The sequence below is a fragment of the Caloenas nicobarica genome, chromosome Z, assembly GCF_036013445.1.
Source record: "Caloenas nicobarica isolate bCalNic1 chromosome Z, bCalNic1.hap1, whole genome shotgun sequence".
NCBI lineage: Eukaryota > Metazoa > Chordata > Aves > Columbiformes > Columbidae > Caloenas > Caloenas nicobarica.
Window position 1 is genome coordinate 101,566,131 of NC_088284.1, and position 16,030 is coordinate 101,582,160.

The following is a 16,030-nucleotide window of genomic DNA, read 5'->3' on the forward strand; positions in this document are numbered from 1 at the left end:
ATGAACAAACACATCAGAGAGGGTTTTTTTTACCCCAATCTGTTCTGCTGCTTCACCTTTAGCTTTGCTCGTTGCAGAAGCAGCATTTCCAGATTAATATTGGTGACAGCCTTTTCAGCACAAATCTCCATTTCCGTTTCTATTACTGATATTGTTACGGAAAACAATTAAATTAATTGGTTTGGCTTTGATAATGTATCTTCTTCTGACTTCACCTAGCTTTCATTGTCCCACCTTAATTTTAAGTGTCAGTAAGAAATGGTGAGAAGGCAACTTCTCACCTACAAATACACCAGGGATTGGCACTTCGGCTGATCCTAGAACAGAGCAGCTGATAATTGTTTCAGATTCAAGGAACTCTCAGCATTTACTGTCATGCACCAAACCCACTCTTTACTCATACTTGATTAAAAATTTAATCAAGTTGTCAAGCACCCATGACAACAGCTTTAACCACAACAAAAGGATGAGAAAAGTTTGAAGTGAGCAGCACATGCAAAAATTGGAACCAAGGCTATCAATATTAAATCTAGAAATTAAACTGCAAACAATTAAATTATGCTAACCTGTATGTGACTCCTTCCTGAGCTTAACAGACTTTCTGTAATAAGGGAGCTTGTAGAAAATCTCAATTTTGGTGCTATTCCCTAGAAGAGAGACAATAATTGAACATCAAGCTCCAACTCAAGATAAAGGGTATCAAAGAAGTAAATGTCACCTAATGTAACAAACCATTCCTAATTTTCAGCCGTTTCCTTTGTTAATTTCAGCCTTTAATAAAGATAATTAGAAAAGACAGAACAGCAATGGTAAATGTCAAGATGCTAACATTTGCATTTCTGACAATTCAATTACAGATGATTATATTGCTTTCGTACAACAATTAAGGTCTGACTTTTATTTCAATACATTTCTTTGTCAAAAGCATTTTTAAAGATTTTTCATGCCACGCTATATAGCATCAATAAAAATTCCAGTCATTCCCTAGAAGTTTCATTAATGCTAACTCTGAAAACTTATTTATAAATAGTTTCAATTGCATGATCGTTTTTGTAAAAACATTTTGAAAATTAGTCAGTTTCACTGCAAAAAACTATTCCTTTGTAACAGTATGATTAACAATACCCTTTACTCTGTAACCATTAGAGCAAAGTCTGATTTCTGTGGATTGTCTCCCATGTTCTATAACCATGTTCCACTTTCTCTCAAACTTTTACACACATGGCTGGCAAGAGCCAGCCCTAGTTTGACCAGTTTGGAGTCAGTGAGGTCCAACTGGGCCTCCTGGTCAACCAGCGCACACGTACTAAATGCCAGCGGGTCCTTCCATCTTTACGTGGCCAACAGTTCCCGTTCAACTCATCTTCTTTTACTGCAGCCATGTCTAGAAACAAACCACCCTCATGAGGTCTATTTCCTGTTAAATTTAGCTAGAATCGGCCAACATATACAAAATTTACTGGGTGTAAATGGCAGAGATTATGACACACAAGCATCATTTCACAAAACAGCAACATTTAAACGGCATAAAACACTAAAAGCCACATATTCTATAAACAAATAGGAATCATCTATGTGCATCTTATACAGCTCTGTAGAAGCAAAGAGTGATTCAAGTGTCCCTAGAACTTTCTACCCTCTCTTCTTTCAGCACAGAGTTTGCTGCTCAAAGGCATCTGTGTGCACATGAACACACAAAAATCACTGAGAAATGAAAAGGAGCTGGTCCTTTTGTGACTCTGCCCCACATTCTTAAGAATTAGCAAGAACTTCATGAGTGAAGCCTCCTGCTGAACCAAACTATTCTCTACCACCTGCCTAAACATACGCTGATTTCCCATAAGGGTGTATGATCTGGCCCCAGGTTAGATTATGGAAATGAAATGACAAAAATGCCAAGAAAGCTCAGTCATAGCAATTAACAGACTCCAGGATTCAATCAAGTTCAAGTTATGGCATTTAAAGAGATTTGAAAGCTGACCGTCTTTAATCAACTTATTTTTCTTACTAATGAATTGTCAAGTGCTATCAACAATTCAAAAAAGGACACATCAGAATTAGTAAACCTTCTATAAAAAGCAACAACAGAGCACCTACTGGTCTTAGAGAGACTGAAAATGATTACACAATTTTTAAATGCTCATAGCTTAAAAAAAATCACACAAAACCATGGTTTCTTCAGAGAAATGGTTTGTGGAGTGGGAATATGGGATGGCACTCACATACATAGGCAAGGATATGTCAAAAGTCATACCAAGGCCAAAAGCAATCAGAGGAGCTCTTCTGTTCTCTGCAGTTCCCAAACTAGAGATTGCTGAGGGATATTCAGTGAAATATTACATAAAGACTGCTGTATAGCCCCAAACACATCTGTAAATGAAAATCCAGCCAGAAAGTTTTGGGGATCTGTTCCTCTACCTCTGAGTGGTGTCTGCAGCCCTGAACAGGCCTCTCAGTCTTTCTGTACCAGTCATTAAACAGATGTGATATGGACATAATTTAATCATAGAAAAACTGTAAAGGTGGTTCATGTTTAGAAGAACGCAAGTCAAAAAAGAAGTCTAATATGTGTTTTTGACTGTAAGGGGCAAGAGGACACATCTGTAGCTTAAAAAAGTATATATGAATGTAACAGAAGATCTTGTATTGGTATGCTATTGACAGACAGTATAACTAAAAAGAAACTGGTTTATGTAACATGGCAAATACTGCAGGAGGGTGGGAATGGAGATAAGAACGTCTGTAAGAAGTCACCACCAGTCAAGGCTTAAACACATTCTGAAAGGCAAGGCTTGCAGAGAAACACTGAAGAGCCAGCAAAAGCCTCAGCTGGGCAACACTGGAGCAGGAGAGATAACTCGAGGCACATCTTGTATACGCATTGTGTTTGAAAGCCTCACAAGACATTTAGCCAGAGACGTTATCAGCCACGTGGCAGACTTCTGGAGGAGTTCTGATCCCCGCAATTTGGGATTCCTTCCAACTGGCAGATTAGCAGTGTTAATCAGACACTGCTTGTCACTGCCTATCTGAACTCCACAATCGTAACCTTGCTGTTGCTACCTTTTTTTTTTTTTAATAAAAGACAAATTTATTTGGAATCAAAGTGCCACTGAAGCACAGCTGTCAGTCAAAAATACTCAACATCTCAGCTAGCTATAAATAACTTTTCACGTGAGAAGAACATGGCTTGACTAGCACAGAAATAATGTGAGGGTTCTCACGAACTTGTTTAACGCTTTTCCTTTTGCTCAGCATACACATACAACACTTGGTGCTGGCAGAGTCAGCAGGAGATACTTGCCAGTAAAGCTTAGGGAACACTAGAAGATGGAGACGTTGGAGACTGCATTTCTACTGGAGGTAAAAATCCTCCCACAGCTATCCCATTTGGCAAGCAATGAGAGGAACCACAAGTTCTTCTTGAGAGCCTCCCTCCAATTACATCAAACACAGCTTCTTTATTATTCCTGAAAATGGAGTCAGTATGCCAGATTTCTTTCCTAAACTGTTCTTTCTGCAGTGGAGATGGAATGGAGCAACTGATGCTTCCACAGTCCTCATTCCAGGGCAAAGATGGATTTCATCTATTCTGTTCCCAAGGACATGGAAGTACATTTCTGTCTTATATCAGTCAAATTTTTAAAGCTACCACAGTGTCAACATTCAGCTACACAACCAAGTGACTGATCACATCTTCTCACAGCTCACATATTATGGCATTTTCTCTTTCTTCGAAAAGACATAATTTCTGTATTAAAGAACTCAGTCCAACAAAAACCCCCAAACTTCTTAAGTGGCTCTCTTCTACAAAAACTTACTATATTGCATTTACAAAAAATCTGAAACCATTTTGCTAATACCACCTCATCTATGGCTACCTCCCTGTCCTTGCTCAACACCAGAAAAGAACCTATTCTATAAGAAATATGAAAGCAATACTGTCCCACCCCTCTCTTGAGTCACCCCTAACAAGCATAGGATAAGCCATTTCAAAGAGATGCTATGGCCAAAAAACAGTGGCTGTTTTTGCAGGGACAGTTTAAGCTGCTGCATAACCATATATTTTGTATCACAAAATCACACCTTTAATTCATTCAAATGTAACAGAGCATTAGACAACAAATTAGCACTTCTAATTGCAAGTGACTGAGCAATTTCCAGCTTGCCCTTGCAGGGTAAAGATTATACCAGCTAAATTTTAGCAGCTAAAAGATACCAATGACCTCTAATCAGCATTTCCCTCCTGCCATACGTTTTTAATCCAATCACAACAGACAGGGCAACTGAGTCTCTGTCTTTCCAATCCAAATGTCCTGCCACTCCACTAGTAAAGTTTAACCAAAATATAACAAAGAAAACAAATCCCAAACCACATCTCCCACATCATCACCATCATCTTCAAAGTGCCTTCCTGAGTTATTCAACTGACATCTAAGATTCAACAGCCAAACTCTACAGAAGGGCAGTGTGAGATAAATTCATTTTCATTTACTATGTGCTTGAGCCCTTATCTACAGAAAATTAACATTAATTAATTGCACTCATTCTGCCAATTAGTTGCCAATTATCATAGCTTTTTTGAAACTGTAGAAGAGACAAGTTACTAAATGAGCGTGAGAGGCCTTAACAGACTTTAAGAAACAGGCTTTGGAACTGAAAAACAACCATGGGGCACTAAGCTGAATTTGAGTTACTTAACTATTTTAGCGGTGACCTTGCACCTCAGAGAGCCCCACAGGTCAGATAGCACAGCACTGTAAATTTGTACGGACTGTCATTGTCCTAAACAGTACCAAAAATGATCTGAAACAAAATGCTATGTTTATGTATTGAAAACTGTGAAGTTGATATGACACGTCCCTCTTCTCTTGCATCCCTTCAACTACCAACTGCACCACAGATTAAACTGAACATAAGACCTGTCATGGTGCCACATTGCAAACCAAGTGGAAACTAACTTTTTCACATTAAATAATTTCTTGAAGCATTTTGAAAAAAGATTGTACGTTCACCAAAGTTCAACTGCAGATTTGTACATTCAACACCTGAAATGGCAAAACCTGTCAGAAGTAATCACTTTTCATCTGAAGTAGTTCAAGGGGTTTCTTCAGTGGAACACACTGTATCATAAATACAATCCACAGATATTCACTCACTGTAAAAGAAGAGGACCTCTTCATTAAAATCTCACGATCTAAACCATGGTGCCCACAGGTAAGCTTAGGGTCAGGGAACAGGAAATCTCTTGTATTTTCTTCATACGTAGCTAGAATTTCTCCTACTAAAAAGAAAATATATACTTTAATTGGAAAATAGACGAAGCCATATCGTACAGGCTCAACACACAGAACCATATTGAAACTAAGATAAATTTTGTTCTTTACAAATTAACAGCGTGGCTCTAAAACTCATATCACACTAGGAAATAACCTCATTAAGTTAAATCAGCAGCAGAAATGTGCAGAACATACTCTGAAAGTATGTTTCACTGTTATTGTAAAAAAAATACAGAACAGTTAACAGTCTTCAAGAGACATATGAGAACCTTTCTCTAGGCAATTTTTCAGTAGTTTTCCTCTTTCTTTCCCTTCCATGCCACAGAAGAAAATAGTGGTTTTTTAATGGCAGCCAATTCCTTATGAAACCGTAATATTCCATATTACAGAATAGTAATAGTAATAGAGGCATAGTAGTAAGAAAGAAATGCAAGCAACATCAAAATCATTATCTCAAGATTTTCTCACTATACTGGTTTGCTACTTAAAAAAATATATATTTTCTTCAGGGGAAAACCTTTGAAGTATTTTATAAAAAAAATTAAATTGTGCTATTGCAGTCATCTTGTCAGCTTATGTTGGCTGCATCACAACTATCTCTGATCCCCAAAATTAAATTCCTTATCCAAGATCTTTTAACTTCCCACAACAAAATCCACATTCAGTACATTTCTTTAAGTAAACAGTCTGGTGAGTCACCTGAGAGAAGCAATTGTTTCCTTGAAAGCACTAAGGACAAGTGAGAGAGAGTGCTTTTAATACCACAGTTTCCAAAAGAGTCTTCTTTAAAACTTGACTTTATTTCCAATAAAATGCAGATTTACTTTATTCATGGGAACACTTGAATTTCATTAAAAGAGATTTTTATAATCACACAAACCAATAACAGAAGTATGACAAATCGCTGTTTATTATCTTCACGTATCCCAAGAGGCCTGTAATACTTACAGTGAGGACAAGAGTTTTCCCAATGGTCACCATTAAAATTGAAGAGAAAAAAGTGTCATTCTCAGAACAAGATTATGCACTCTGAAATTTCACAGACAGCCACTTTGCAAGTGAATTGTGATGTAGTTAATAAGTGTGCACTGGATGATTTCAGTTTATTTTACATTTTTAAAATATTATCACTTTCTTAAGCCTGTTTATGATACATTTCAATATTCAGTTATTATTATTTTTCAAGAATGAGATCTTCTTGATCTATTAACATTTTTTATTCAGAGGACTATTTGCTGAAGAGGTTTCTATGTTGTTTGTGTGTTGGAAAAAAGTGATTGTGTGTCCTTATGGAAATTCACCTATTAAACTGCATAATTTATGAAGAGACTGATACAATACCTGGAGGAACGAGTTGTATTAATTCAAGTACTGCTGTGTCAACTAGAAAGGAAAAAAGTATTTTTATGAGTTAAAACAAAAAAATGGAAAGTACTTCTCATAGTAAAAAAAGAAAAAAAAGGAAAAAGAAAACCAGCTCACTGATATAAGCTTCATAGCACTGTACATAGCTGCACTATTTCCAATCACTAACAAAAAGAGAAAATTAAGAACAGCTTGCATAAATACCACAGATGAACACAATGGCATTAGCAGCGTACAAATGACAACTCCAAATTTGACTTAGAACTTGGTAATTTCTATCTGCTGCCAAGTTTGTCCTTCTTTTAAAGAAGATGATGCAAGCTTCGCCACTTCTCAGATAACTCCCAGTATGAGGAGTTTGAGTTCGGGTCAGTGTCACCTCACTACAATTCATTATGCTCCACACGTGGCAAGACAGAATTTTCTTAAAAAATGAAAAGAATAATTTTACAAAAATAGAATGTTTATGCTTATATTATTTGAAAATTAATCAAATAAATTATCAGATAAAGGAATCAATTGCCTATCTGGATAACTAGCTGGAATTTCCATTAATTATGACTTTTTACCCTTTTCCTGTTCTAAAGCATGTAGCACACATTTCCAGAGGCATTTTGTTAGATAACGGTGTTTTGGGTAAGTCAGTAGTAACCAAAGACAGCAAAAATCCTCTGCCTACACTGACAACAAATCTTCTATTCTGAAAACCCTCTAGTGCTAAGGTCCTACTTATTTAGTACATGATATACTACATTGGTTACCCACTAGCTTTTCAGACAGCAGGCTCCTGATAGAAAAATTATTACATACTTTAAACCTCCAAAAAGCATTTAGAGCCCATACATGCAAGACATTAATGCATACAACACAGTATACATAAAAAGCAGAACCTACGTTCCAGTAACTTCACAAGGTCTCCAGGATCAACTATTTCAGCAAATGCCTGGAAAATAAATTAATAAATAATAATAATGGCACAAAGTCATCGGATGGACCTCTGGGGAAAGAGAATAAAAAAAATAAAAATCAATATTCTTCCTCACTTCAGATGGTTGCCAAGAGTCCTATCCCCACTGGAGAAAGGAAACTGAAATTATCATTTGGCACATGATCAAATTCATTGAAAGCCAGCAGTTCTTGTCATATGCTCTCTAGCCATCCAGGGTTAGCTCTCCATATTTAAATTAGGAGGTATTGTGAAGAGTTGAACACATAGAGATAAGTATTGTCTGAGAAAATTTCAAGAGAGAAAGATAAATTGCTGAATGTGCTAGAATTCTGATAGATGAAGAATATGTTCTTTTATATATTACTAACGCTTTAAGCTTCATTTTCATGGAAGTGACTACTTGTGTAAAGAGTACTGTTCAGGATTTTTTTTAACTTGAATCCTGTGTGAATAGATTTCAAGGAATAGGGGAGGATGTTGCACTGGATAGTCAGCAGGGAACAGACTTCCTCCTCACTCTGTACGGAAGTCCCAGCAGAGTGGTGTAGATCACGTTGCTGTTCAAGGCACCAAACACTAAAAAACACCAACCACTGGTGCTCCACAAGTATCTAGACCTATTCAGTATTAGTAGCTATTTGTAAGAACACAGATATTCTCAGCTTTCTTGTTCACTTCTTTTGTAAGCAGATAGATCCCCATGTCTTGCCATTCTCCTAAATTACACTTAAGTAGTTTGTGGTACGTTTGCCTTTAAAGAAGACTTTTTTGATCTTCAGTAGCTGGTGAAATTATCACTGTTTGCATCTTACCCACATCACCAGAGTATCATTGATGTTTACTCAGTCTGGTTTTCAAAGTGCTGGGGGATACTTAAAAGAAAAGAACTAGAAAGGGCAAAGTATTATTATTCATAGGTAGTCAAGAAGCCAGATCATATCTGTAAGATACTGCGTTTCATTATCCCTGTGGTACTAATAATGAAGCTAGTAGGGACTCAGAATATGTGATAAACAACTATAAATTACAAGGCCAGAGTACCAACCTGGGAATTCTGGTGACAAACCATGAAAAAAAGTATCTCAAAGGGAGAAAGATGTCACCAAAAAGGCTTGAGCTGCTATTCTGTCTTTCTACTAAATTAAGCTGACTCTCCTGTATCGTACAGTCTTTGTTCTTCAACTTGCCGTAATTTTTAGAACAACATTCAGTTTCTTCCAAGCCAGGAAAACAGACACTAAAAAAGGACAGTTCACAAAAGAACAAACAAACACCTAAAAATTCTCATCATACATTATAATCTTTGGTACACATAATTCTTGAGTCACTATATGGATAATACAGGCACACACCTCCTCTGTACTGAAGATATAACACTGTGTCATCTTCAGTGTGATTACTTGTGCTCAAGGGCTTTGCAGTGAGTTTTTGTGGAGTTTGGGATGGGTTTTATTTGGCTTGTATTGGCTCTTCACATTATCTTACCTTTTCAAATACTAGTTTTTCGTGAAAGAGGAGCGGAAACGCTGCGGGGACGCATTGGGTTTTTTTGCACTGCCCGAGTACAGAGACACTGAGATAAAGTTCCTCTTTGTCTTTCAGCAGCACTCCAGGGCAAGTTATCTGTAACACATTCATTAAACAAGCTGAACTTTAGTTATAGAAGAAACGGCTGTTTTCAAGATAAAAATGAAATGGTCAAGGCTGAAAATAATCAGGAACAAATCCTTCTTACAGTAAGTAGCACATTCCATTGTCTTCAACCAAAACTGAAACCTGGTATCCCAGTCCCAGGTTAAGGCATGCACTGACTATGGAAGAGTTAATCATTGAGGGTCACATCAGGTTCTATACGAAGAGTCATGTAGAATGAAGTCTACATGATGTCAAGACACAAAAACCCACCCCAGTTGTAGTCCAGCTACAGAGACAAATGTACACACTCAGGCACCCGTGCTCTGTCCAACCACCAAAAAGGGTAAGTTTATTTGCAATTATTGTATTAACTTGGCCTTCTAGTACGTAAATGACAAAAAGCAACTGTTTTGTTGCTATCAGACACATGGCACACAAAGTTGTATCTGAGAAGTTTGGGCACCTTGGAGGTATTTGAGGCAGGGAAGGCTCCTCATTAGGCTGCCAGATACTGCCAATAATCTCTCAACTTTCTCTGTACAATTCTTTTTCTTTAAATAATAAGAAGCAGTTGGTATGTTTTTAAAGCTCTGATGAACATCAGATTTTCTTAGTTGTGTTTTCACTGCAAGGATGTAAACAAGTTGTTGCAAAACTATTTTCTCCAAGCCACATGGTTTTATTCCATTACCCAGCCAGAGAATTGTCACCTTTCACTTCAGTTCTACTGCTCGCTTTTTATCACAGTATAATAAATATGAGGTGGTCTCTTCCAACATAAGGTTGCTGGAAAAAAGTGTTCAGACTTTCAATTGCCAGGTAGAAAGACAAAGGAGGAGAGTGACAGGAATTAAAATAAGTGCCTTGGTTACAGTCTCTTACTCCCAAATGTATGTTTTACTTGAGAAATCCTAACTGGATCTAAAAGAAAACTATATAAACAGCAGAAAAAACAGCCTCCGGTGAAAGATATAACAGAAACCAATGTGTGATAGATTATTATAGATACAGTATAAGCTAAAATATAGTGCTTCTATTCATAAATATCTGAGGAAGGCAAAAAAACCAAAAAAGGGTTTCCTCTCCATGTAAATGAGGGCTTCAAATCTGCAAGAAAAGTGCCAGAATATTAGATATCCCAATTGAAACAGACTGTCAAGCATTAAACAGCTTGTATGACACTTGTGCAGTCGCAAGTGTGAATAGGAGTGAATGAAAGAGACAGATTTCATTCATACTAGGCAAGATCCCCCAAACTACATACTACAATTCATATTAGTTTAGTTCTTGCTCTTCTTCTTGACATTTCTGTAGAATTTACAATCATTTTTAGCTGGAGTTTCGGGCCTTTCACCTTAGAGAAGGCAACCAATATTTGCTTATTTATTGAGATTAAAAGGAAGAGGATTGAAGACATTGGAGAGGGTAAAACTGCAAACAACATGTGTCAATTATTCTGGTTATCCTGTAAACAAAAGTTAATTCTTACAAATAAGCATGTGGGGCAAGATAGCACATGGAAACTTGTGCTTGTACCACCCTTGAGATAAACTGCTCAACTCATTGTCTTGGCTGGAACAGCAAAATCAGATGTTCATGTAACCTTAAGCCGGCTCCAAAAATGAATGACACATGTATATCTGCAGTTCACGAAACCTGTTTTGTAATATGTGATGCATGCAGCTGCATAACACTTGAGAAACAAACTGAAGCTCTTACCTGACTGCAAACCTTTCAGGCAGGATGAGGGACCACTTTAAAAATGGTAAGTATATTATCTGTTGATCAGCTAAGGAAAAGGGATATCAGTGCTGCAATTAACTGATATTACAACTGACCAGGAGAACTATGACAAGTGTCTAGGACAGTGTTACCCTGGGCTTATCTGCTGCAGCTCCCAGAAGGATGGAAAAATGTCCCTGTTGTTGGGCCATCACAAACAGCCATAAAGAAATCACTGAATTCACCTCATGGAAAGGAACAGAATTCTGCTGATCCACAACCTCCTATAGCATTTGCTTGTTACACACAGTCTTAAAACTGTAGCTGCATATGTAACCACTGAAAAAGGCAGGCCTTGAAAAATCCCTTTAATTAGCCATTACCATCAAAACAATGAGTTCCCTGTGAAGGGCACAGGACAGCATTGACTTCTGCTGAGCGCAGGCTTCCAGATAGAACCACATGTTGGACTTCGAGTGGCAAAAATAATCTTCTCAATGTGAAGAGATGCCATTTTAGTCTCCTTACCTGGCAGTAATCCACAATGCTATTAATTCATCTTAGTGCTTAAAGCTTTACCTACCGTCACTGCCACATTTGTGCATTCCATGTAGCAATGACATGAAGAATAATGTGAATTTCATTCTTCTGCTACATGAGCAATCTAAATGCCAGCAGCAGAGACAGGCACTAAAATTAGTCTCAAAAAAACAACAATGAAATCTTGGTCTAAGGAATCATGAATTATTCAATTTAAATTAATGGCAGGATAAACCAAATAAGGTCTTTAACCAAGGCTTTCCATTTTAGAAGAGCAGCCTTTCAGAAATGAAGAAAACTAGTGGTGAAATAAACCAAAGAGCCTGTTTTGTGGACCCTGACAGGAAAAGACCTTGGAATTTCATTAAGTCAAAAGGAGCAAAACCCATCTGTGTCCTAAAGCAAGAGAAAAAACAAACAGAGGACAGAACCTCTGACACAAGTGGACAAGTTTCAAAGACAGTTGAGAACTATGCAGAGCATTGTAAACGACCAGGTAAAGGAATCAGAAATCTGAACAAGGAGAAAACAAGTGGACATATTACAAATAACCAGGACATGAAAACTAACAAATCTGTGTGCCAAACAAAACTGAATATTTTGTCTTGGTTTTCATGACACTGAATACAGGAGCAAAAAAACAACTTAAGGAATGAAACGATGGAAACAGACGTTATCCAATATGCAGTAAGCCTGGACCAAGGAGCCGTGGGGAGGCCAAATTATCTTCAGCTCAGGTTCTGAAACAATGTAATTTTTCTGGCTGGATGTATACATTACTAAAATTTCTGTTATGAAAACAAGGATAGTATCACCTGCTGAAAAATAACAAATGCAAGGCCCACGTGAAGCAGAAAAAGAGATCTGAAAAATTATAACCCCACCAATCAGAACACTCAAATACACAAAAGTAAAGAAAAAAAGATATGGAGGAAGACACGACTAGAAAAAAGCCCAGCAGCGTGTGTTTCACAAAAACAGATCAGTCAAGCAAAACCTGACATTTTATTGAAAGCCTATTTTCTGGACAAAGAATATCTAATTTATCTGGACATTAGTGATATCATATGGTGCCACATGATAAATTATGACTTATGAGGCAGAAGATGGGAGTAAGAAAGTCCTAAGGTGGTACAGAACTGACCAAAGGACAGCATCAATAATGTGCAAAACTGGAAGTCATCGAGCTGAGGTTTACTTTTAAAAATGTTCCTCTATATATCCTGGGACCAATGCCTTTTAGTATTTTTAATGGCCCTGCAACAAGGAGTCAGAGCGTTCTCATGAAATTTTTCTAATTAAAATTCAGAAATCATCAGAGGTCAACAAAAAGATATAGAAAGCCTTGTCTGCAGGATCACAGTAACAGAAATGAGATGCACCTACTGTGTATTAACAACAGCTTCTGCTTTCACTGGGGGGGCTAACCTTCAAAGCTGGCAGAGGGGAAGATGATGAGCATGTTAATAAATGACAGCATAACTGCAGTGCAGCTGTGAAGAGACTAATATTAAGACACACAGGATGAATATGTTGGACTTGTTTCCCTGACATCACCCAAGGCAACAGTGAGACCCCATCTGGAATGCTGAATTCAATTCCAATCTGGATCAATGCAAATTCAAAGTGGAAGAGTAGCATCCATCCCTAACAGGATCAGAAAATACTTCCAAAAGAACCAGGTTGCTTCAGCTGACAAAGATGAATTGTGAAATGACAGAACTGCTACCCGAAAAATATATCAAGAGGGCAAACACCAAGGAAAGAAAAAAAACATTTAAGTGAAAGGCCAGTGTTGACATTTGCGTAAGGGCACGGCATCAACTTGCCAGAAGGAAGTTTAGGCTGGAATATTTTCAAACTTCACAGGAGGGACATGTGAAAGTAGGCTCCAGTGGGGAAAAAAAAGGCAAAACAAGTAGCTCAAAACCAGTCTAAACACACTTACTAAAAAGGGCTATCAGAGAGCAATTATGTAGCATAGCAGGGATATAACTAAACAACTCACACGAGCTGAAAGGAGCACTCAGATCTGAGTTGGAGATTTCCTGTTCTCTCCGTTTCCATTATGATTTGTAGCCTTTGGAGCAGGGTGAATAACACATACCCCACAACTGTAGAAGCCTGACCCTGGGGCAACATGTTCCCTGTGCTCTCTCTTGGCACATGAATAGCTCACAGCAGTAGGAACAGAAGAGGAAAGCACATCTACTCCTTTGCAGGAAGCAAGTGGGCCTTTGCACTATATTGCATTATAGCTATTATTAAGACAAATACTAGCTGTTGAGACAGCAGAGCAACACCATTAGGGTGATACCTTCACCATCTACATGTAGATATTCACAGCTCTATTTTAGAGCAGCCACACAAGTTTGGGAGCAAAGGTGGTTAAGCAATCAGGAATACCGGGTCTGTTTCCCAGTATGTACTTTCTGGATCTGCACAGGAATTTTTTGGATGGCACCTCGGGTTTCCTCTTTAGCAGCAAGTGTTGTGGCAGCACTTGCCCCGTGAGGAGTCCTCACCTCCGGATTACACCAACCCAAGGGAATGGCTGGAAGATGTCCCAGGGGAAGTTCAGGCTGGACATTCGGAAAAGGTTCTTCACCAAGGAGCACTGGAACCAGCTCCCCAGGGAGGTGTCACGGCCCCAAGCCTGACAGTCTTCAAGAAGAGACTGGACAACGTCCTCAGACACACGGTGTGAACTGTGGGGTTGTCCTGTGCAGGGACAGGAGTTGGACTCGATGATCCTTGTGGGTCCCTTCCAACCAAGGACATTCTATGATTCTTATAAGGCAAACAACTTCAGAGCAACAGAGCACTATCAACCGCAACTACTTCTTAAAAGTTATCAGGAGAGTGATACAGACTCTTACTTTGCCCCCACCTTGTATATAAGCAGAAAACTTTGCAAAGTGCACAAAGAACGGGCCTAACGTAACTAAAGTAAAAACTTGCTGCTTTCACACTTGTTGACCTCCACCCCCAGGTACCTGAGCAGCCCAGGGCAGGTCCTGCCCGCGCAGCCCCTCAGGGCTCACAGGGGAGCACATCCCTGGACAAGCTGCTGTTTCTCGACATTTCTTTTGCTCTGTTTTTTTGGTTTTTTGTTTTTTTCAAGAGTGCTTTTCCCACACCATACAGCTTCACAAGAATCATTGTCCCTTTAAAAAAAGGCCTTTTCCACCGGAAAGTGAGAGCTGTGAACGAGCTGCTGCTGACCCCAGCGGGGGCACAGGGAGCGGCTGCCGGGGGGTGCACACGTGGAGGGGGCAGGAGTTGCCCAGAAGCCAGACCCGAGCTGGAGCCGGACGGAGGCCCAGCAACAGGGCCGGGACCATCCTCCCAGAGGAACCCCCGGGCCGGGAGAGCGGGGCGGCGGCCAAGAGGAGGAAGCGGGACGGGAAGCGGCGCCGGAAGAGCAAACAGCGGCTTCTCCTGCAGCCTGCGGGCCGCCGCGGCCCGCGCACTCACCGAGCGGACGTCCAGCTGCAGGACGCAGAGCAGCGCTTTCCGCGGCATGGGCGGGGAGGGCACCGGGAAGGCACCGGGCGGGGACCCGCCGGCTCCCGGCCCGCTCCGCCTCGGCCGCGCCGCGGGGCCGACGCCGTTGTCACGGCAACCGGGGCGCTTCCGGCCCGTGTTGCGCATGCGCAGTCCCGCACCCTCCGCACCGCCCTCCGCCGCGGCACCGCTTCCTTCCCACAATGCCCCGCGGCAGGGGCAGCTGCCCGTCACAGGATGGCGTCGTCAGCTCTTTGCGCCGCATCCTTTCCCGCCCCACGTCCCCTTTGCCTCTTGCTCTGCGCAGGGACCTCTGTCCTCGGCCCTGTTGCAGCTCAGGCGCCGCTGCCCGTCCTCCTGCCCCTCACAGGCAGGCCCGTGGGCCTGGGCTGCAGGCGGTGTATTAGAAGTGGGGCAGTTCCCGAGCCCTCAGGCTCCCGAGGCACAAACGGTCAGGCGATGGCTGCTGTGCCGAGGGGTGGATCGCCCGAGCATGGCGTAAAGCGCCCGACACAGGGCTGGGGAGGAGGCAGGCGGCGTGAGCAGAGCGATGCTGCGGGGCATCCAAAAGGGAGCGTGAGGCACAGGTGTAGAATCAGAATCGTTGGGGTTGGAAAAGGCCTTGAAGACAATCACGCCCAACCACTAACGTGCCTCCATCCCCGCAGTTTCTTGGAGCTGCAGACAGGTGCCAGGAGAGCCTTGTCTTTGGAAAGGGGGATACCAAACAAGTTTTACAGAGCTCCAGGGCTGAATAGCTAAAAAGCAGTGAATTTCCGTGCTTGCTTTTGTCGTTCTTTTCTTTAGATGGCTACTCGGATGTCACCCACATCCAGTTGTAGGCATCCGGGCCCTTTTGACTCTGAGGATCTTGTTTTAGTGTCCTGTGCGGGGGAGGCGCAGAGTGGACACGATGTGTTCTGCCTGCTCCCATCTTCAGAGACTCATCTCCACACATCTGAAACTGTCTTTTCAGGCCTACCTTTCCATTTCAATTACTAGACAAATTCAAATGTATGCCACTGATCTGGAT

General features: G+C 40.5%; 1 protein-coding gene across 1 annotated transcript in view; it reads right to left on the minus strand.

The window, feature by feature from the left end:
* Nucleotides 1–15,030, minus strand: part of SPATA6 (spermatogenesis associated 6) — a 42,308-nt gene extending 27,278 nt beyond the window's left edge. Inside the window, exons 1-6 of the mRNA XM_065657575.1 lie at nucleotides 14,968–15,030; nucleotides 9,079–9,216; nucleotides 7,539–7,587; nucleotides 6,621–6,662; nucleotides 5,160–5,284; nucleotides 567–647 (exon numbers count right to left, since the gene is read on the minus strand). Coding sequence (XP_065513647.1) covers nucleotides 567–647; nucleotides 5,160–5,284; nucleotides 6,621–6,662; nucleotides 7,539–7,587; nucleotides 9,079–9,216; nucleotides 14,968–15,015 — 483 coding nt within the window. The 5' untranslated portion in view covers nucleotides 15,016–15,030. The remainder of the gene's footprint in view (nucleotides 1–566; nucleotides 648–5,159; nucleotides 5,285–6,620; nucleotides 6,663–7,538; nucleotides 7,588–9,078; nucleotides 9,217–14,967) is intronic.
* Nucleotides 15,031–16,030: the final 1,000 nt, after the last annotated feature.